The following is a 22,089-nucleotide window of genomic DNA, read 5'->3' as shown; positions in this document are numbered from 1 at the left end:
CAGGCAGACCCAGGGGCTGCTCTGAGAGATCTGAAGACTCCTCAGGCTACACCCAGCTTTGTAAATGCGGTGCCAGCTTTGATGTAAATGGAAATGGGGCACCAGTTGTGATGTTTTTGGAGTCCTTAAAGCTATGTAGGTGTTTTACTCCCTTTACACCTGGGGTTTTGATCCCAAAGAGTGGCATGGGGGAGCCAACACACTCACAACCTGACCTTTACCTGCCTTGCCTTGCTCTCGTTCTCCCTAACCTCCCCCAAGTTCTTAGAATAGCTTTCCTTCTTCTTGTGGGGTGGAAGCTTCTCTTTTGTCAAATCTGCATCTTTCCTCCTCTATGACTCACTTTAACCTTGGATTTCTTGATGTGTGAAAACTCCAGTCTTGGGAGTTGTAAGAAAACCCTTTCCTCTCTCTGAAAAAATCTGGCTTTCGAGACTATTGTCTTGCTATGGGATTTCAAGTCTGCTTCAAAACTCAAAGCAGAGAAATGACGGCTTTGATTCAGGCTTTATCCACCCTCCACTTCTTTAGAGAGGTATGTCTTTTCCACCTCCAGGTCTAGACTTAATGACAGAAGTGCTGTAAAGAAGGAAAAGAATGAATTATGGGAAAGAATATATGTTAAGTGATATTTGAAACATTATCGCACTGCATTATTAAAGAATAGATGTAAATGAGAACAAAAACCAACAATAAATATTAAAAGAAAACCCTATGGAGTTCCTTTCTGTCACGCATTGAGTTGCCAAGAGTCATAATCCACTCAGCAACTAACAACAGCCACCACGGTTTGCTTATCCATTCACCTATTTACGGACATCTTCGACGGCACTGGGTTTTTGGGTTGGGGTTGCTTCCAATTTGGGGCAATTATGCATAAAGCGGCTATAAACACTGCGTGGAGGTTTTTACATGGAGATACGTTTTGACGTCACATGGGTAAACACCTAGGAGGGCCATTGTTGGATCGAATGGCCAGTCAAGGTTTGGCTTTGTAGGAAACTGCCAGTCTGTCTTCCAAAGTGGAAAAGGAAGCTGATGAAAATGAGCAAGATTCGCTGAGCGGCAAAGCCGTGTGCGGTATGGGGAGGGAGCGTCTGGGATGGACCCTGAAGGTTCACACGGAATATTGAGGAGGACCTGGGGTTACTTCCTGGGATGGCTGAGAGTAAGGTGTGTATGTGCACGTTTGCACACGTGCATGAACCTTAGTGTGTGTGTGTGTGTGCGCGCGCGCGCGCGCCTGCGACTGAGGTCTCAGGTTCACAGACTGCTCAGGTCCGTAGCCTGGCTGGGCTGGGCTTGGAGTTTGTGAGTATTTCGGATTTCAGAGTTCCCATGAAACTCCATGAGCTGGTCTGCATTTGTGTGTCGGTGGCTGTGTGTCCAAGAGCCCCTCAGGGGTGGCCGGCCTCAGTTTCAGATTTCTGTAGTTTGTGCGTGTGTGTCCTGGCTCTGTGTACCCGGCTCTGGGTGGGTGGGTGGGGGTGTTCACGAGCCCGGTGTTCACGAGCTTTCCTGCCTAGCCAGCCTGGACTGCGGAGTTGCGAGGGTCTGCAGGTCCTCAGCTCCGGCAAGGGGCGGGAGAGGACCCCGAGGGCGGGGCGGGCGGGGCGCTCAGGGCCGGCCCCGGGGCGGGGCGAGCGCCGAGGGCTGGGGGCGGGGCGGCCGGCGGCCTCACTTGGGCGAAGTTGGCGGCGCGGAGGCTGGCCCGGGACGCGCCCGGAGAGCAGGGAAGGAGGGAGGAGGGAGGGTCGCGGCCGGCCGCCATGGGGCCAGGGGCCCGGGGCCGCCACCGCCGCTCGATGTCGCCGCCGCCGCAACCCGTGCGGGCGCTGCCTCTGCTGCTGCTGCTCGCTGGGCCGGGGGCTGCAGGTGAGGGGCCAGGACCCAGCGGGCGGGACGGGGAGAGTGCAAAGACCCACGAGCCCGGGATTGGGGGCCTGGGAACTAGAGACCCCGAGCCGGGGCAGCGGCGCAGGAGCCAGGGGGCCGCGTGCAGTCTCCGGGGCGCAGGGGTGCAGAATGGGGGGGAGAGAGCCCCAGGGTTTCGAGGAAAGGAGGCTCAGTTGTGATTGGGATTGGGAATGAAGGAACCCAGAAGTCTGGGACTGGGGGCTCGAGGTTTGAGGATCAGGAACCCAAGACTGGAGGGGCCCGAGGGTCCGGATTCGCTCCATCGCACCCCCGCCTGGAGTCCAGGGAAGGTCACGATCGGGGCCTCTAGGCCCCCAAGCCAGGGTTGCCCCCAGGCCGGGGGTGTCCCCACTCTGCACAAATTACCCCCCCATCCCAGGCAGGCCGGTCGGGCGGGGGGCGGGGAGGGGGCGCAAAGTTCTCGGAGCGCTGAACTGGGAGAAAACTTCCCAGGCCGGCGCGCGGCAAGACCCGGAGCGGAGCTGGAGCCGGAGCTGCCCGCGCCCCTGCCCCCGCACAGCCCTCCCCCAGCAGCGGCGACCCGGCGGCCCTGGGACCCGCCCCCGCGCTGGGACAGGAGGGGGCAAGGGCTCACGTGCTCCCTTCGAGTTCCAGCGCCCCCTCCCCCGCTGCCGGGGCCTCTCGCCCCTCCCCCGCCCACCCTCCCCTCCCCCGTCCGGGACAATGGCCGCGCCGTCTAGACACCCCCTCCCCCCGGCCGGCCTCGCGCTTTCTTTGCCAGACAAAGCGGGCTGGGCTTCGGGGGCCGGGCGGGGGATGCCGGGGCGCCCCCCACGGGAGGCTGGGCCGGCGGGGGAGGGGCGCGGACCCAGCCGTGGCCCGGGGTCCCGGGACTCCTTAGGGGCTCAGCGCTGGGCTTGGTGGAGTCGGAGTGGGAAGGGCCTTCCTTGCCTAGCCCCGGAGCCACGACCTGGGCAGGACCGGGCAGGAGCCGCTGCTCCCGCGGGCCGAGGCACACACATGGCCTGTCACACGCGTGCAGGCACACGTGGCCCGGGTCACACACAGATGCAAACGTGCGCACCTGGCTCACGTGAGGACACACCCTGGACCACAGAGTGCCTTGACACATGTGCACACAGGAGCACACATGAGCATAGGCCTTGCACACATGCAGACACACAGGGACACAAGTGCAAGGGCATGCCCACATCTGGCTCTCACATGTGCACAGGCACATCCTGCCCACCCCAGACACACACGTGCACACACAGACACACAGCTGCACACTCGCCTCCACAGTTCACACACAGGGATACACACTAGGCCCAGTCTGCACCCCCAGGTCTGTGATGTGCAGGCCCACCCAGGTATGCACATGCAAACACGCACACGCAGATGTGCACATGCAGACACGCACATGGCCATAGCATGCATGGCTGGGTCCAGACACAGTTCACACACTAGCCTACAACCATACACATGTGGCTTACACTGCCCACAGCTCAGTGCAGCCCACAGCCCATGTCCTGGGGCCCCAGGGTGAGTTCACAAACATCCACAGACCCCATCTGGGTGACAGAGTCCTGTCAGTTTTTCCCCATGTCACGGTGAACCTTCTCATGTCCAGTCGAACTCTCTGTCAACTTCTAGTTTCTTTTATGTCTCTGCCTCTGTTTTTTCTTATCCTCCCTTTCCCTCTCTTGGACACATGCATGCACCCACAGACGTGTGTACACGTACGCAGGCACGCATGCGCACTTGTACATGCACACATGCATACACATGCATGCAGTTCTTTGCTTGATCCTTCACACCCAGTCCCCGCCCTGACCCATTCAGTGGGACTGTTAAACTATGCCACACCCCAGAGGGACACAGCCCTCAGGGATGAGGACGCTGGACAGGGCAGGACACATCTTGTGCCAGCAGCCCCTCCCTTTCACACATGCTCCACTCCAGCAGTGTCCAACACTGGCTACCCTAGGAGTGGCTGGGTTGCCCACAGGGAGCCAGAGCCCCGACTCCCCCCTGGATATTTGCCCCACGGTAGTCGATGCCCAACATCAGGGGAAGACCCATGGGCTCCCAGTCTGCCCTGCCTAGCCCCTTCCATGACCCTGGGACCCAGGCCAACAGCCCTAGCCCTCCTGTTAGCACTTCCTGCCCTGTACCCCCATCCTGTGTCTCAACTCTGGCAGCTTCCTGAGCCCCCACATCTGGCACAGGCAGCCCCACCTCCTGCCCGCTCCCGCTTTGTGGGTTCCCAGGGCCAGAGCTGGCAGGGACAGCTGCAGCCCAAACAGCTGGGGCTGGGGCGTGGGAACTGCGGGTAGAGGGGCTCCCTGCACCCGCGGAGACACCCCCAGCTCGGCACAGCTGTTGTTGGGGGGGGTGGGGAGGGAAGGGGTCTGCCACTCTGGGGCCTGGCTGACCCTCACCTTCCTCTGTCGCCCCCCACAGCCTCCCCTTGCCTGGATGGGAGCCCATGTGTGAATGGAGGTCGCTGCACCCAGCTGCCCACGCGGGAGGCTGCCTGTCTGTGAGTCTTGGAGCCCTCAGTGAGCTGAGGCCCAGTGTGGGGAGGTGGTTTGTCTTCTGATGCCACTTCCTACATGCTGGTGGCATTGGGCAACAGTGATGAAACCTCTTATTTCCCCTTCAGGAATAGAGCAGGATTAAGGCTCTGGAGCAGGAGAAAGACATGGCACTCTGTTCCTGTAAAGATTGTTGTTAAGTGCCATTGAGTCAATTCCAACTCATAGCTACCCTATGTACAACAGAATGAAACACTGCCTGGTCTTTTGCCATCCTCACAACTGTTAAGCTTGAGCCCATAACGACATTGCCCATAAAGATTACAACCAAGAAAACCCTATGAGGCAGTTCTACTTTGTCACACAGGGTCTCTAGGACTTGGAATTGACTTGACCACACACAACAACGACAAGGCTCTGGAGTCCACCTGGCTTGGGTTTAAATCCCACATCATGTTGCCAACTGCCTGGTACATCCTTTAAGCCTCAGTGTCTGGGTCTGGAAAATGGTCCCATTAATCCCAACTTCAGGAGTCCCTGGGTGGCGCAAATGGTTAAGTGCTCAGTTGTTAACCAAAGGTTGGAAGTTCAAGTCTACCCAGAGGTGCCTTGGAAGAAAGGCCTGGCGATGTACTTCTGAAAAACGACCACTTAAAACTCTATACAGCTAGTTCTACTCTGGTACACATGGGGTCGGCATGACTTGGGGTCGACTCGACAGCAACTGGTTTTACTGGTAATCCCAACTTTACATACAGTCACTTTTAAAGCCTCTGATGGAGGGAGTTATTATTCAATCAACAAACTTTAGGGACCAATGCTAGGACTTGGCAGTGGTGTGGATACCATCTGTACCCTTCCATTTCTCTGAAATTTGGTGGCTCTGCTACACTTTCACTGAGTACCTTGGGTCAGTCACTTCCCCTCTCTGCACCTGTCTGCATCTGTGAAATAGGTATGTTCTCCCTGGCTTGTGGACTGTAAAGGGGCCCAAGAATTCAGTCATCTGTTAATACAAAGAAAGGCAAAGGGTTGGGGGGAGCAGGAAAGAGCTGAGCAGGGACAGATGAGCCGAGTTTGAATTCTAGGCTCGTACACCTTGGGCAAGTGTTTTGAGCTTTCTGAGCCTCAGTTTTTGCATCTGGAAAATGGGGCAGTAATTGCTCCTCAAGGAACCTTAGTGGTGCAATGGTTGGTGGTTCGAACCCACCAGCTGCACCAAGGCAGAAAAGACCTGGCCATCTGCTCAGTTCTACTCTGTCGTATAGGGTTGCTATGAGTCAGAAATGACCGCACGGCAAACTACCACCACCACCAAAATAGCTCTCCTTTTCGAGGCTGATTGTAAAGATTAACAAAGATCAGCATAGTGCTCAGCAAACGGTAACCAAAAAACCAAAAACCAAAGTGCTCAATAAATAGGTGTCATTATTATAAATAATAATAATGGTAGGGACACAGGAAATAGGTGGTATAGCAGGAATCCCTCAGGGTTATGGAGAAATGTTTGGTTTCATTTGTAATATTATTGTATTCAGCAGCCATGAATTGATTCATTAATGTATTAATTTATGCAACAATGGGTGCCAGGCACTGGTTTGGGCCCAGGTTGGTGATCTGGGGGCGACTGTATTCCCAGGGGAGCCCCTGTGAAGTTACACAGGCACTCACTTTGGTCAAGCCCCATCCGGGGTCACCTGGGTGGGGGCTGAGTCTGGTCGAGGGGGTTTCTAGGGGGGTGGTGGTGGGAGTAGGGTAAAGTGTGATCTTACCTGGAGCCACTCGCTTGGGAGGTGGAGTCGCGGGGTCGGGCGCCTGCGCAGTAGGGCTCCGCACCTGGAATACAGCCGACAGGTGAATACGCCTGCGGCTGCCCCGCCCCTCGACAGGTGAATCACCGGCGCTCGCGGCTGCCCGGAGCCCGGATTTCCCGGAGCGGAGCGGGCTCAAGACCCCGAGCTGGGCCATGGGAACCACTCCCTACAGGGCCCCCCAAATCTCCTTCAAGGTCCAAAATACGCGTGTCCTTTTGGGGACACCCCAAATTGTACACCCCCATGGAACTCCCAAGGCTTCCTTCCCAAGCAGGCTCCCACGCTTTTGTCCGCATCGCCAACCCCTCACCTCCCGGCGGGCCCCCCCCAATCCGCGTCCCCCCCACCCGCGTCTCCCCCAAAGCCCAGGCCGTGGGGCGGGGCGGGGGCGGGGGCTGGAACCGGCCAGACCGGTCGGCGGGGGCGCTGGGCGCGGAGCGTGGGAACCCGCCCGCGGCGTCGGGAGGGGGCGGGTGGGCCGCGCCCCACTGGCGGTGGCACAGGCGGTGTGCGGCACTCGGGCGCAGCGCGCCCCCTTCCGACGCGCAGTCGAGGCAGTGGGCGTCACCCTGCGGGCCTTTGAGAAGGGGCTGGAAGCTGGGCCCCCCTTCCTACTAGCGTCACCCGCACACTCCCCCGCCCGGCCGTGCCCCGACTTGTCCCGCTGGGGGTTGGGGCGGGGGGATTTTGTGGGTGACGCGTACTGAGTCAGCTACTTGCTTGAGCTCAGCCCCAGGCGTCTGGGACAAGGAAGGGGGCGGATAGAGCACCGGAAGGAGTGGAGGCGAGGGAGCAGCATTGGGGGCTGGGCCTGAACCCTCAATCCTTTCCAAGCTGCTCCCTGTAGCCCCCCTCCCCACGCCAGCCCCCAGGCGGTTCCAGGCTTGAGACCCCTCCCCTCCCAGCTCTCAAATTTCTAACCCTCGTAGTTGCCTTCCTGGGGCTGGAAAGGGGCTGCGTACTGATGGACCCTTCCCAACAAGAGGGGAATCCCGACGTTGATGTCGCAGTTCCCCCTCGCCCCATGAAGGAAAGGTTGTGTGTGGCTGGCTAAAGGGCTGGAGTATTTGTGGGGGCCCCGGTGTTGTCCAAGGAGCCCTGGTGGCACAACAGTTAAGCGCTTATCTGCAACCCGAAAGATTGACGGTTGGAACTCGCCCAGTGGCTTGCTGCAGAAAGACCTAGGGATCTGCTCCAGTAAAGATTACAGCCTAGAAAACTCTAGGGGGCAGTTCTACTCTGTCACATGGGGTTGTGACTCGAAAATTGACTCCATGACACCTAACAAAAACAACACGTGTTGGTCCATGTGAGGGTTGCCCTGTCCTTGGGTCTGATTTTGCCAGGCTGATAGGGTGGATTGGTGTATTTGTGTATGTCAAAAACAAACAAACACAAATACCCACAAAACGGTATTTTGTGTCTGTCTGGGAAACCCTGGTGACCTATTGGGTAAGAGCTATGGCTGCTAACCAAAAGGTCGGCAGTTGGAATCCACCAGGTGATCCTTGGAAACCTTATGGAGCAGTTGTACCCTGTCCTATAGGGTCGTTATGAGTCGGAACCCACTGGACAGCTATGGGTGTCTGTCTCTGTGTCTGTTTGTGTGTGCCTGTGCACTTGTCTCCTGGATTCAGAGACTTTGCACATGCTTTTCCCTCTGCCTGAGCACTGTTCCCCACAGCCCCTCACTGCCTTTGATCTGCGCTTGAGTGTCCCATTATTGGAAAGGCCTTTCCTGACTCCATTCTATAAAATAGCCCCACCCCATCACTTTGTCTGCCTTATCCTTACTCTTTGTGTGAGTTCTGGGGGCTGCTGTAACACATGACCCCACTGTTAGCTTAAAACAACAGGAATTTATTCTGTCACAGTTACAGAGGCCAGAAATCCAAAATCAAAGTATCAGCAGGGCATGCTCTCTCCTGAGGCTCTAAGGGAGGATCTTTCCTTGTCTCTTCCAGCTTCTGGTGGCTCCAGGTGTTCCTGGGCTTGTGGCTGGATCGCTCCAATCTCTGCCTCTGTTGTCACATGGCTGTCTTCCCTGTGTGTGTCTCTGTCTTCTGATCATTGGATTTGGAGCCCTGGTGGTATAGTGGTTAAGAGTTTGGCTGCTAACCAAGAGGGTGGCAGTTCAAACCCACCAACCGCTCCTTGGAAACCCTATGGGGCAGTTCTACTCTGTCCTGTAGGGTCGCCAGGAGTTAGAATTGAGTTTGGTTTTTGGTTTTAGTCATTGAATTTAGGCCCCACCTGGATAAAGCAAGATGATCTCATCTCGAGATCCTTAACTTAGTTACATCTGCAAAGGCCTTTTTTCCAAATAAGGTCACTTTCACAGGTTCCAGGATGTGGACATCTCTTCTTTGGGGTCCACCATTCACCCCATTTACCCTTCCTGGCCCTCTCTCCTGCCTGTGGTCATGTTAAATATTAATTCACTATTGTATATGTTCTCTTTGTCTGGCCTGGTTGTGAGCATCAAGAGGGAATGTTGTATGTCGTTGTTAGTGCATTGAGTTGGCTCAGATTCATGGCGGCCCCATGTGTGCAGAGTAGAAATGCTGCATAGGGTTTTCATGGCTGTGACCTTTCAGAAGCAGATCGCCAGACCTGTCTTCTGAGGTACCTCTGGGTGGGTTCAAACTGCCAAACTTTTGGCTAGGAGTCTAGCACTCAACTGTTTTCACCACCCAGGGACTCCATTTCAAGTAGGTTGGGACCTTTTTTATCTTGTTTCTGGCTGTATTACTAGTGAGTCCCTAGTAAGGTCCCTGGGTGATGCAAACAGTTTCTGCTTGGTTACTAACCAAAAGACTGATGGTTTGAATCCACTCAGCTGTACTTCGAGAGAAAGACCTGGTGATCTACTTCTGTAAGGTAAAACCAAACCCGTTGTTGCTGAGTCAATTCTGACTCATAGCGACCCTATAGGACAGAGTTGAACTGCCCCACAGGGTTTCCAAGGAGTGGTGGTGGATTCGAACAGCCAAACTTTTGGTTAACAGCTGTAGCTCTTAACCACTGCACCACCAGGGCTCCTCCTATGGAGTGTAGTTTTATTCTAACACACATGGGGCCACCATGTCACCTGGCAACAGGTTTCAGGTTTGGCTTCCTAATAGGGGCTCGGGCAATACTTGTTGCACGAATGAATACGTGTGCTTGTTGGGCTGTTTGCCTTTGTGTTTCTTGCTTGTCTTGTGTGTATCTCTGTGTCCTGTCCTGCCCCCACTGACCTGTCTCTGTCCACAGGTGTCCGCCAGGCTGGGTGGGTGAGCGGTGCCAGCTGGAAGACCCCTGCCACTCAGGCCCCTGTGCTGGCCGAAGTGTGTGCCAGAGCTCGGTGGTGGCGGGCACTGCCCGCTTCTCCTGCCGCTGTCCTCGTGGTTTCCGAGGTGAGGGGGGGGGTCTGGAGGGGAGCCTGAGGCAGGCAACCATGTGGCCAATCCCAAGCTCACCCTCCCCCAACCCCTCCAGGCCCGGACTGCTCCCTGCCAGACCCCTGCCTCAGCAGCCCCTGTGCCCATGGTGCCCGCTGCTCTGTGGGGCCGGATGGACGCTACGTCTGTTCCTGCCCGGCTGGCTACCAGGGCCGCAGCTGCCGCAGTGATGTGGATGAGTGCCGGGCGGGTGGGCCCTGCCGCCATGGGGCCACCTGTCTCAACACGCCGGGCTCCTTCCGCTGCCAGTGCCCAGCTGGCTACATGGGGCCACTGTGTGAGAACCCTGCTATGCCCTGTGCCCCATCGCCGTGCCGGAATGGGGGCACCTGCCGGCAGAGTGGTGAGCACACCTACGACTGTGCCTGCCTTCCGGGTAAGTAAGCTGTGCCCAGTGGAGCCAGTGGGAGGGGACAGGAGGCAGCCCAGCTGTGGCCATCCTTCCTGTCTTAGTTTCCTAGTCCTGTTGTAACAAAAATACCACAGTGGGTGGCTTTAGTGAACACAAATGTATTGCCTCACAGTTCAGGAGGCTAGAAGTCTGATTTCAAGGCACTAGCTCTAGGGGAAGGCTCTCTGTTCGCTCTGGGGGAGGGTCCTTTCTCTTTCAGCTTCTCTTCCTCAGTTCAGCGTAGATCTCCATGAGGCGTCTTTCTTCCCCCATCTGTGCTTCCTTGCTTTTGGGCCTAACTTGCTCCTTTTATATCTCAAAAGGGATTGGTTTAAGACACACCCTACACTGATATGGCTTCATTATCATAACAAAGGAAACCTTATTTCCAAATGGGATTATATCCACAGGTATAGGGGTTAGGGTTTACAGCACATAGTTTTTGGGGACACCATTCAATCCATAACACTGCCCCTCCCCCCATGCCAGGGTTTGAGGGCCAAAACTGTGAAGTGAATGTGGACGACTGTCCAGGACACCGGTGCCTAAATGGGGGGACGTGTGTGGATGGTGTGAACACCTACAACTGCCAGTGCCCCCCCGAGTGGACAGGTGGGTTCTGGGGTGAAGGGAGCTGGGCCGCGGAGCCCAGGTGGGCATGCACCAAGTGGCTGGACTGGGGTGTCTGTGCACCACAGGCCAGTTCTGCACGGAGGACGTGGACGAGTGTCAGCTGCAGCCCAATGCCTGCCACAATGGGGGCACCTGCTTCAACACGTTGGGTGGCCACAGCTGCGTGTGTGTCAACGGCTGGACAGGTGAGAGCTGCAGCCAGAACATTGATGACTGTGCCACAGCTGTGTGCTTCCACGGGGCTACCTGCCATGACCGTGTGGCTTCCTTCTACTGTGCCTGTCCCATGGGCAAGACAGGTGAGTGGCTTTCTTCCCTGAGGGTGGCAGGGAGCCTTTGATAGTTTTTGAGTGGTGCCAGAATGGAGTCTGACTTGAGTAGTAGAAAGATGATATTAGAGGCTGGGTTTGGGGGGAAGGATAAGACTGGGGAAGGCCTGGGAGGAGGCTGGCCACGGCCTGGGGCTACAGCTATGGGAATAGAGAGCTATTGGGACGTGTAACTGAGAAACCAGAGGGCAGTGGTGGTTCAGTGGTAGAATTCTTACCTTCCATGTGGGAGACCCGGGTTCCATTCTGGCCAGTGCATCTCATGCACAGCTATCACTCATCACCCGTCTGTCACTGGATGCTTTCATGTTGCCGTGACGCTGAACAGATTTCAGCAGAGCTTCCAGACTAAGATGGACTAGGAAGAAAGGCCTGGTGATCTACTTCTGAAAATCAGCCCATGAAAACCCTATGGGTCACAGTGGTCTGATCCACAACCAATCATGGGGATAACGAAGGACTGGGCAGCATTTCGTTCCATTGTGCATGGGGTTGGCATGGTCAATCAGGGGTTGACTTGATGATAGCTAACAGCAATAACAACTGAGAAAGCAGGGGATGGCTTCTAGTGAAAGAGAACTTTGAAAAGGACAAAGGGTCAGAGAAGGTGTTTGGGAAGGGGGACTTGGAGATGGAGGGAAGGGCATGCCAGGCTGCGGGTATTGCAGAAGCAAAGGCTTGAGGGTAACATGCTTTTGTAAGCAGAAAATGCTTCAATAGAGTTAAAAACAATAAGTGGATGTTTGGAATTTATTTTCAAATGGTTCAAAAAAAAAAAAGAAAAAGGTAGATGATAGATAAGATTAGATAGATTGATAGAGCTAACAATAGTGGAATCGAAATGGTGGGTATATGAATTATCGACTTTTCTGTATGTTTGAAATTTTTAATAATAAATGCTTGGAAAAAAGCATTAAGTGAGAGGTTGGCTGTTTGAACCCACCAGCCCCTCTGTGGGAGAGAGATGTGGCAATCTGCTTCCGTAAAGATTTATAGCCTTGGAATCAACTTGATGGCCATGGGTTTTTTTTTTTTTTTGGTACTAAATACACTGTAGGTAAAAGCAAAAAACAGAACAAAACAAAAACAAAGGTTTGAGACCTTTACGAAGATTTGGAGAGTCCACTGACCTCTGCCTGCCCCCCCTTCCCAGGGCTCCTTTGCCACCTTGATGATGCCTGTGTCAGTAACCCCTGTCACGAGGATGCCATCTGTGACACCAATCCAGTGAATGGCCGGGCCATCTGCACCTGCCCCCCGGGCTTCACAGGAGGGGCCTGTGACCAGGATGTGGATGAGTGCTCCATCGGTGAGGGGGTCTGTCTGGGAGTGGGTAAGGAGGGGCGGGGCCTGGACTGACCACACCAATACCAGCTGTGCCTCCTTCCCCAGGAGCCAACCCCTGTGAGCATCTGGGCCGGTGTGTGAACACACAGGGCTCATTCCTGTGCCAGTGTGGCCGCGGCTACACAGGCCCACGCTGCGAGACCGACATCAATGAGTGCCTGTCGGGGCCCTGCCGCAACCAGGCCACATGCCTGGACCGCATCGGCCAGTTCACCTGCATCTGTATGGCAGGTGTGTGGTGGGCGAGACTAAGGTTGAGGCCTGAGGTCAAGGTCAGGGCCAAGTGGGGCCGGCAGAGGAGGAGGAGGGAGGGCAGGGGTGAAATTGGGCTTGGGGCTACCCTGAAAGACTGGGGGCAAAGCCTGGGACAGATGGGGGCAGGGCCAGAGCAGAATTGTGGGTGTGGCTGAGGGTGGATCCAAGTGGAGGAGCCTCAGGTGGGCTAGGAGTGGAGTCCAGGTCTTGGGACATGCATGGTGGTGGTGGTGGGGTGGGGGCCGAGATGAGGGTGGGCGGGGCAGAGTGCACAGGGCAAGGTGGGGCCTGCAGTGTAGGACTAGGCCTGGGGGCCTGGCCTGGCCTGGACTTAGTCCCGGAGAGAGGGTCTGAAGGACAATATGGACAATATGGAATCTCAGGAGCCTTGGACCAGTTGGGACCACAGTGGAGTGAAGGTCCAGCTGAGGCCAAAATCGGAATCTAAGATTAGGGGTCAAGGTCCAGGGGGCCTGTCCATTAGTAAGGAGGGGACCATCTTCCCTTTTGACCCCCTTCACACCAAGGGGAAGCCTCCATTGCCCTGATCCTCCCCCGTCTCCCCCAGGTTTCACAGGCACATTTTGCGAGATGGACATTGACGAGTGTCAGAGCAGTCCGTGCGTCAACGGTGGCATCTGCAAGGACCGCGTCAATGGCTTCAGCTGCACCTGTCCCTCAGGTGAGCTCCCTGGGCCGTGGGGCTGGTAATGGATGGGCCCTGGGTGTAGGGGCAAAGGTGAGTAAGGCCGTGCTAGTGGGTAACACGTCAGAAACCACGCGTTTGTGAAAAACTTTGAAATTATTTTAAAATCAAGTAAATGGGCTTCCCAGACCCAAAAGAGCAGGGCTGGTGAGGAGTGACCGCTCCTGACCCTGCCTGGGCCTTCCTCGCCCTCCCTCTCTTCTGCCCCCAGGCTTCAGTGGCGCCACGTGCCAGCTGGATGTGGACGAGTGCGCCAGCACGCCCTGCAAAAATGGCGCCAAGTGCGTCGACCAGCCTGACGGCTACGAGTGCCACTGCGCAGAGGGTGAGTGTGGGGTGAGGACCAGCCAATGACAGGCCGGAGGGAATTTAGAGGCGAGGCTAGTACGGGAGAGGGCAATCACAGGCTTGGGGAGAGCCTGGGGACCAGGCAGTGCTAATGAGAGGCTGCAGCAAGGCAGGACCTGGGTGGGGCCAATGATGGACATAGGCGCAGGTGAGGCTGGGGGTGGAGCCAATGGCAGAGAATAGGGGAGGAGCCAACGATGGACAGACAGAGGTAAGGGTAGGGGAGGAGCTAATGATGGAAACATGCAAAGAAAAGGCTACTGGAGAGCCAAAGAAAGGATCCAGCAGGCTCCAGGACTAGTTTAACTAGAGGGGGCGGTCCGAACCCCTTTATCCTCCCCAGGCACCTCCCATGTGATGACTGGAACAGGGCTGATTGTGTAAGAACTGGAGGTAGGGCCACAGCTTCGGGAGGGTCGTGGTTAGGGAAGAGCCCTGGAGCTTTTAGCTGGATGGATTGGCGGCAAGCTGGGGGCTGGGCCCCAGTGGAGTCAGTCTCCTGACGGCCCTGTGGGCGGGGCCTGAGGTAGAGCGAGCCAGGATTGGGCTGAGGCACGGCTGTGGGCAGAACTTGGCCAGCGGGCTCATCCTGACCCTCGCGCTCTCCACAGGCTTTGAGGGCACCCTGTGTGAGCGAAACATCGACGACTGCTCCCCAGACCCTTGCCACCACGGGCGCTGTGTGGACGGCATCGCCAGCTTCTCGTGCGCCTGCGCCCCGGGCTACACCGGCACGCGCTGCGAAAGCCAGGTGGATGAGTGCCGCAGCCAGCCCTGCCGCCACGGGGGAAAATGCTTAGACCTAGTGGACAAATACCTCTGCCGATGCCCACCGGGCACCACAGGTAGGGCTGGGGACTGGGCTGGGGCAGCAACAGCACACCTGGAGGGACACAGGTTTGGGAATGGGGCAAGGGGGGGTAGAAAGGATTGAGGACTCCACATCTGGAGGGGCACAGGTTTGGCAATGGAGCATCTGGGGGGCGACAGTGGTGGCTAGTCCCTGCCATGTTGTCCTCTTCAGGTGTGAACTGTGAGGTGAACATCGATGACTGTGCCAGCAACCCCTGCACCTTTGGCATCTGCCGTGATGGCATCAACCGCTATGACTGTGTCTGCCAGCCTGGCTTCACAGGTAAGTGAGTGGCTGCCTTGGGAAGAGGGTCCTTACAGGCGATGGTGAAGTCACCTGTCTTTGCTGGCCAGGTCATGGCCTTCTGTAAAAAATGATGTGGCAGAAGTGCCTGACCTCGTCTAACTTCACGAGGGGGAGGGAGAATCACCAGCAGCATCAGCCCAAGGCTGATTCCTATGACGCAGAGGTCAGACATACCCCCTCTCTCCCACCTTTTTACCAATTTCGACACCAGTTGTCCCTCCCATGGTACTCCCTTCTTCCCTGCTGGGCTCAATAATTCATTGCAATGGACGCACAGAACTCATAGACAATACTCACGGATATGGGGCTTACTGGGGAAGAAACAGGTTACGATTCAGGATCAGAAATGACTCAGAAGACAGTTCTTTGGTTAGGACAGCTTATAGGCAGGCCTCTTTCTGGCCGCAGCCCCTTGGCCCCTTGGGTCTTTTGGAACTCTTGGGCCTCTTGTGCTGGCTGACCTGGCCTGTGACCTGCTTGGGCAAGTGTTACAAAGCTTTTTAGCTCCACTAGCAAGTCTCAGTCTGAAGGTGCTCAGCTTTCCCTCTCCATGGGCTGGGAAGCCCACTGCACCATCTCCTGCTGGTCTCCTGGTTCTACTGCTTCTGCTGCTGCAACTTCTCTGCTGCTTCTTACCCTCTCTCTCTGTCTCCTGGGTCCAGGAGGTTCTCAGCGCAAGGATCCTGGGCCCAAAGAATGTGCTCCACTCCTAAATTTTTTTTTCTTTGTGATAGTGAATCCCCTGTCACCTCTTGGATGGCTCATTTTAAGCCTAGTGGGATGGCAAATCTGACCAATCCTCTTGTTAGGGTTCCATATACCTTATTTGCATGGTTCCACCTCCGTAAGCGTACCATGCACCATATTCGCATTATTAGCAACCTATCCAATCCCCTTGATGGGCCACAAGCACCTCATTTGCATAGTCCTACCTAGCCATTTGGAAACCCTGGTGGTGTAGTAGTTAAGTGCTACAGCTGCTAACCAAGCGGTCGACAGTTCGAATCCACCACGCGCTCCTTGGAAACTCTATGGGGCAATTCTACTCTGTCCTATAGGGTTGCTATGAGCCGGAATCGACTCGATGGCAATGGGTTTTTTTTTTACCTAGTCATTTGGTGGGAGTTACAAGACCATAGCGAGAAGGGCCATATAAAAGTGATCCACTGCACCCCACCCTCTCTTGGCACACACTTGTCCAATGAGATTATTCACTTTTTGCCCTGAGGTTCTGCTCTCTCTCTCGCTGGCATGAGGCTGTCCCCGTGTTGGTTCAAGATTATCCTGGGGCATATGTGAATGTGTCCAGACTCGGTGACAGGGGTATCTCTGGGTGGGGGCAATGCGATGCTTTATGGAAATAGAAGTGACTTTGTATAAATTTGTGGATGAAAGTGACTGGAACAATGCTGCTTTGGCTTGGGGACGTGGCTGTCCTGGTTTGAACAAGAGCTTATGTGGTATGAGAATGAGGTCCATATGTTAAGTACCACAAACTGGGTGGCTTAAAACAACAGAGTCTTACAGTTCTGGAGGCCAGATGTCTAAAATCAAGGTGTTGGCAGGGCCACATTCTCTCAGAAGACTCCCGGGGAGGATCCTCCCTTGTCCCTTTCAGCTTCTAGTGTTGCTGGCAATCCTTGGCGTTTCTTGGCTTGTAGATGCCTCACTCCAATAATCTCTGTCTCTGTCTTCATGGTCTACTCTGCTGTGTCTCTGTCCATAGTCCTGTCTCCAACTTTCTCTCTTCTCACAATGACACCTTTTGTATTGGATTTACGGCCCACCCTTATTTAGTATGACTTCAGTTACCTCTACAAAACCCTATATTCAAATAAGGTTCCATTCACAAGTTTTCTAGTACTGCTGTGACAGAAATACCACAAGTGGGTGGCTTTAATGAGCAGAATTTTATTTGCTCACAGTTTAGGAGGCTAAAAGTTTGAATTCATGGTGTCGGCTCTAGAGGAAGGCTCTCTCTGTCCACTCTGGGGAAAATCCTTGTCTCAGCTTCTCTAGCGTTCTTCTCAGTGTTCCTTGGTGATCTTCACATGGCATCCATCTTCCCCCATTTCTACTTGCTTGCTTCTATGCCTCATCTGCTCTTTTTATATCTCAAAAGTGGTGTTTAAGACTCACCCTACACTGTTATGGCCTCATTCACATAACAAAGAAAACCCTATTCCCAAATAGAATAACATCCACAGGTGTAGGCGTTAGTATTCTAACACATATTTTGGCAGGACACAATTTAATCTGTAATATAGGTGGACGTGAACTTTGGAGGAGACACAATTCAACATTTGCTCAAAGGTGTGGCTGTCCTCAGTGGGTCAAGGTTGAACCTCCATGGGAGGTATTGGGCCTGGAAGGGGGCTCGGACATCCTTATCCTGGTATGACAGGGTTGCCTGTGTGCCCCCTGCCAGGGCCCCTCTGCAATGTGGACATCAACGAGTGCGCTTCCAGCCCCTGCGCTGAGGGAGGCTCCTGTGTGGATGGAGAAAATGGCTTCCGCTGCCTGTGCCCCCTGGGCTCCCTGCTTCCGCTCTGCCTCCCACCCAGCCACCCCTGTGCCCAGGAGCCCTGCAGTCACGGTGTCTGCCATGATGCGCCTGGCGGGTGAGGCCTTTCCCCAGCCCCTGACCCCCCAACACCTCCCTGGCCCACCTGACACCCCTAATGCCTCCTGCTAGGTTCCGCTGCGTGTGTGAGCCTGGCTGGAGTGGCCCCAGGTGTGGCCAGAGCCTTGCCCAGGATGCCTGTGAGTCCCAGCCCTGTGGGGCCAGTGGCACCTGCACCAGCGATGGAGTGGCCTTCCACTGCACCTGTCCCCCAGGCATCCAGGGTCCGTATCCCTTTCCTTCCCCAAACCCCCATCTTTTCTCCCTTCTCCCTCTTCCTCGTCTATGTTCACCTATTTTGTTCCTTTTCTCTTTCCCCTCAGGAACTTGGGGGGTGGGTATCAGAAGGGAGATGAGAGAACCTCATTCTGCTTATCTATCACAGGCCGCCAGTGTGAGCTGCCGTCTCCCTGCATCCCGAACCCCTGTGAGAATGGGGGCCACTGTGAGTCTGCCCCTGGCCAGCTGGCTGTCTGCTCCTGCCCCCCTGGCTGGCAAGGTATACCAGTTGCTTATTCCTCCTTCTCTTCTTCACTTCCTATGCACCCTGCCCGGTATGGGGTGATGCTGGGGAACCAGAGGGGACTCACCCAACCCTGCCTTTGAGGGGGCTTCCTTTTGCCAAAGGATGGAGCTGGACACAAATACCGCCAGCCCATGTGAGCTGGAGAAGAGAAAGGAATATAGAGCTGGTAGAGCTAGGATGCTGGCTGGGGGTTTGGGGACAGCTTCCCAGACGAGTGGAGTCCATGGGTGGTGCAAAAAGTGAAGGCGCTTAGCTGCTAACCAAAAGGTTGGCTGTTTGAGTTGACCCAGAGGCACCTCAGAAGAAAGGCCTGGTGATCTACTTCTGAAAAATCAGCCATTGAAAACCCTATAGAGCACAGTTGTGCCCCGACACACATGGGATTGCCATGAGTCGGAGTTGACTTGATGACAACTGGTTGGAGTCCCTGAGTGATGCAAATGGTTACCAGGCTCGGCTGCTAATCAAAAGGTTGAAGTTTCAAGTCCACCTAGAGGTGCCTCGGAAGAAAGACCTGGCAATCTATGTTCAAAAAATCAGCCATTGAAAACCCTATGGAGCACAATTCTACGCTGACACACATGGGCTCGCTGTGAGTTTGAGTCATCTGGACAGCCAAAGGCTGTTTTTTTTGTTTGTCCTGGAAGAGCAGATTTCCATCAGTGTATTCATTTCCCACTCTCTGAGATGGAGAGGAAAGTTCCAGAACAGCGTGTGCAAAACCCCCAGGGTGAACAGCACCATGACTTGTTCTTGCCTGTGCCTGGCTCAGCCTTCAGTTCTCCCTGAGCCCCAGGTATCTTCAGACCCTACCCAGCACCGCTAACCTTAGGTGTTCCCTTACCTGCTTTGACCAGGCCCACGATGTCAGCAAGACGTGGATGAGTGTGCAGGCCCCTCACCCTGTGGCCCCCATGGAACCTGCACCAACCTGGCAGGGACTTTCAGCTGCACCTGCCATGGGGGGTATGGTGGCCCTTCCTGCGATCAGGACATCGATGACTGTGACCCCAGTGAGTACAGGGAAGCTATGGGGGGTGCTGACTGACCTAGGGAGCCTGGTCCTCAAGCTTGTCCTATGTGCCTGACACCGAGGCCCAGAGAGATTGAGTGACTTGCCCAAAGTCACACAGAATGTAAGGAGAAGACTCTTAAGCCTGTGTACTGTCCCTGGCCGGAAGCACGTTAGCACTGTGTGTAAAGTTTGAGCTAGCAGCCCTTCAGAGAGTTCTCCAATAGCGCTGTCCCACAGACATGTGACACAAGCCACACATGCGGTTTTAAATTTGGAAGCCTGGAGACCCCACGTGTGCAGAGTAAAGCTGCACTCCACAGAGTTTTCAAGGCTGTGGCCTATCAGAAATAGTATCACCAGGCTTTTCTTTGGAGGCACGTCTGGGTTGGTCTGAACCACTAGCCTTCTGGTTAGTAGTCCAGTGCTTAACCATTTGCACCAACTACGAATGCTCCATAGGGTTTTTGGTGGCTGATTTTTTGGAAGTAGATTGCCAGGCCTTTCTTCTGAGACACTTCTGGATGGATTTGAACCTCCAACCTTTCGGTTAGCAGCCGAGCGTGTTAACTGTTGGCACCACCCAGGGACTTCTACGGCCATGGAAGGGGACAGGATTTGAGCCCCCTGACCACATGGGGACCCTCCCAATGGAGCCAGATCTCCTCTAGAGTCCCCTTCTGTACAAGTTATGGCCAGGGAGGGGCTGGGCTGATGGAGGACAAGACAAGTGACCAGCCTGCTGCCCTTCCACCTACAGACCCATGCCTGAATGGCGGCTTGTGTCAGGATGGCGTGGGCTCCTTTTCCTGCTCCTGCCTCCCTGGCTTCGCTGGCCCCCGCTGTGCCCACGATGTGGACGAGTGTCTGAGCAGCCCCTGTGGCCTGGGCACCTGCACCGACCACGTGGCCTCCTTCACCTGCACCTGCCCTCCTGGCTATGGAGGATTTCACTGTGAACGGGACTTGCCAGACTGCAGCCCCAGGTAGGTGGGGCCTGAGGCAGGTCCATATTGGAGCTCAGAGATGGGATGGGGCTTGGGAAGGAGTGGGACGGGCAGAGATGGGGGAACCTCAGTTCAGGCCCCACCTTAGGGGCTCTATTAGGAGCCCTAGGGGCGAATTAATTAAAGTGCTAGGCCGCTAACTGGAAGGTTGTCATTTGGAACCCAGACACTCTGCGGGAGAAAGATGTGGCCGTCTGCTTTTGTAAAGATTTACTGCCTTGGAAACCCTATGGGGCAGTTCTACTCTGTCCTGTAGGATCGCTGTGAGTCAGAATCGACCTGACGGCAGTGGGTTTTTGGTTGGATGTCTGATGGGGCTGGGCCGACGAAGGGGCAGTGCATGCTTGGGAGGGTCACCTTTAGGTTGGGGTACAGGCTGGGACGGGGCCTCCATGTGGCTCTGAAATACTTTAAAACTGAAATACCTGGCAAGTTGGGCTAAGAAAGGGGCAGCTCTTCCTTGGGACCTGGGGAGGTCAGAGAGAGGGTGGAGTCCCCACCCCTAGGAGAAGCCAAGGAGGGAGGGTGGGTCTGCTTTGGCAGCAACTTCTCAGTGCTGTTCCCGCGAAGGGGCGGTGCCTGTGAGGGGGCGGGGCCTTGATGGGCGGGGCCTGACCCACACCTTCTCCCAGCTCCTGCTTCAACGGAGGCACCTGCATTGACAGCGTCAACTCCTTCAGCTGCCTGTGCCGCTCTGGCTACACAGGCTCCCACTGCCAACACCAGGTCGACCCCTGCCTGTCTCGGCCCTGCCTGAATGGGGGCGTCTGCAGCACCGCCCACCCGGGCTTCCACTGCGCCTGCCCCCAGGGCTTCACTGGCAACCAGTGCCAGGTGGGCAGGTCGCTGGGGATTCTGCGGGAAGGGGCCTGCATGGATGGGGGTCGCGGTGTTGTGGGGGAGTCGTGGTGAGGAGCTTTCTGGCAACCTGAGGGAGGGGTCTGGAGGGGTGTTCTGGGGCAGGGGCCTGCGAGGGTTCCTGAGGTGGGGTCTTCAGAGGCTGTGGGGGAGGAGCCTAGAGGGTCGTTTGGGGAAGGCGCCTGCCGGATACCCTCGGGACCGAGTCTTAGCAGAGATGCGGGGTGTGGTTCCTAGAGGGTTTCCCTAGTGATGCCTGGGTCTTGGCAGAGGAACTGGGTGCGGTTCATAGGGGGTTCCCCTAGTGATGTTCAGCCCACTCCCCTCCAGACGCTGGTAGATTGGTGCAGCCGCGCGCCCTGTCAGAACGGGGGTCGCTGTGCCCAGACTGGCGCCTCCTTCTATTGCCTTTGCCCCCCGGGGTGGAGCGGCCGCCTCTGCGACATCCGGAGCCTGCCTTGCAGGGAGGCCGCAGCCCAGATCGGTGAGGGGGAGCACGGGCCGGGGCGGGGCTCGGCAGGGTGCTGTGGGCACTCGCTAATGTGAGGTGATGGAGGTGCAGTGATGCATATGGACGTACTGGGTGTGTGGCTGAGTGTGTGGGGGCTTGTAAGGTGTGTGTGTGACTGTGACATCTGGTGAAGGTGTGTGTGTGGTGTGTGGGACACAGTGTGTGACTGTCAGTCTCCTAGAGCTGCTGTAACAGAAATACCACAAGTGGGGGCTTTAATGAACAGAAATTTATGTTCTCACAGTTCAGGAGGCTAGAAGTCAGAATTCAGGGCCCTGGCTTAGGGGAAGGTTCTCTCTCTGTCAGCTCTGGGGGAAGATCTCTCAGTTTCTGTAGCTCCGGCACTCCTTGGTTCATTGGTGACCCCCACGTGGCATGTATCTTCCCCTGTGTGCTTACTTCTCTGTGCCTCATCTGTTCTTTCTATATCTCAAAGGTGAGTAGGTTCTGGACAGATGCTACACCAATAGGGCCTCATTAACATAAAAAGGAAAACCCTATTTCCACATGGGATTATATCCATAGGAGTCCCTGGGTGGCATAGAGTTACGTGATCGACCACTAGCCCAGGGGTTGGTGATTCAAACCCACTCAGAGGGGCCTTGGAAGGCAGGCCTGGCCATCTGTTGTCAAAAAGTCACAGCCTTGAAAACCATACAGAGCAGTTCTGCTCTGCACACATGGGGGTCTCCATGAGTGGCGGCTGACTTGA

At 55.7% G+C, this 22,089-nt stretch overlaps 1 protein-coding gene across 2 annotated transcripts in view; it reads left to right on the top strand.

The window, feature by feature from the left end:
* The first annotated feature begins 1,696 nt into the window (after nt 1-1,696).
* NOTCH3 (notch receptor 3) overlaps nt 1,697-22,089 on the top strand; it is a 38,764-nt gene continuing 18,371 nt past the window's right edge. Inside the window, exons 1-19 of one of the 2 annotated variants that reach the window (XM_049877210.1) lie at nt 1,697-1,875; nt 4,342-4,420; nt 9,485-9,627; nt 9,710-10,048; nt 10,553-10,675; nt 10,762-10,995; nt 12,179-12,334; nt 12,418-12,603; nt 13,196-13,309; nt 13,545-13,658; nt 14,293-14,526; nt 14,706-14,816; nt 17,269-17,461; nt 17,536-17,687; nt 17,849-17,962; nt 18,847-19,002; nt 19,762-19,987; nt 20,641-20,842; nt 21,197-21,350. In XM_049877210.1, the coding sequence (XP_049733167.1) occupies nt 1,770-1,875; nt 4,342-4,420; nt 9,485-9,627; nt 9,710-10,048; nt 10,553-10,675; nt 10,762-10,995; nt 12,179-12,334; nt 12,418-12,603; nt 13,196-13,309; nt 13,545-13,658; nt 14,293-14,526; nt 14,706-14,816; nt 17,269-17,461; nt 17,536-17,687; nt 17,849-17,962; nt 18,847-19,002; nt 19,762-19,987; nt 20,641-20,842; nt 21,197-21,350 (3,136 nt within the window). In that variant the 5' untranslated portion in view covers nt 1,697-1,769. The remainder of the gene's footprint in view (nt 1,876-4,341; nt 4,421-9,484; nt 9,628-9,709; nt 10,049-10,552; nt 10,676-10,761; nt 10,996-12,178; nt 12,335-12,417; nt 12,604-13,195; nt 13,310-13,544; nt 13,659-14,292; nt 14,527-14,705; nt 14,817-17,268; nt 17,462-17,535; nt 17,688-17,848; nt 17,963-18,846; nt 19,003-19,761; nt 19,988-20,640; nt 20,843-21,196; nt 21,351-22,089) is intronic. The other variant, XM_049877212.1, reaches the window with a different exon arrangement.

Source organism: Elephas maximus, chromosome 3 (assembly GCF_024166365.1).
Source record: "Elephas maximus indicus isolate mEleMax1 chromosome 3, mEleMax1 primary haplotype, whole genome shotgun sequence".
Taxonomy (NCBI): Eukaryota; Metazoa; Chordata; class Mammalia; order Proboscidea; family Elephantidae; genus Elephas; species Elephas maximus.
Note: the sequence above shows the minus strand (reverse complement) of the source record. Positions and strands in the feature narration are given on the sequence as shown.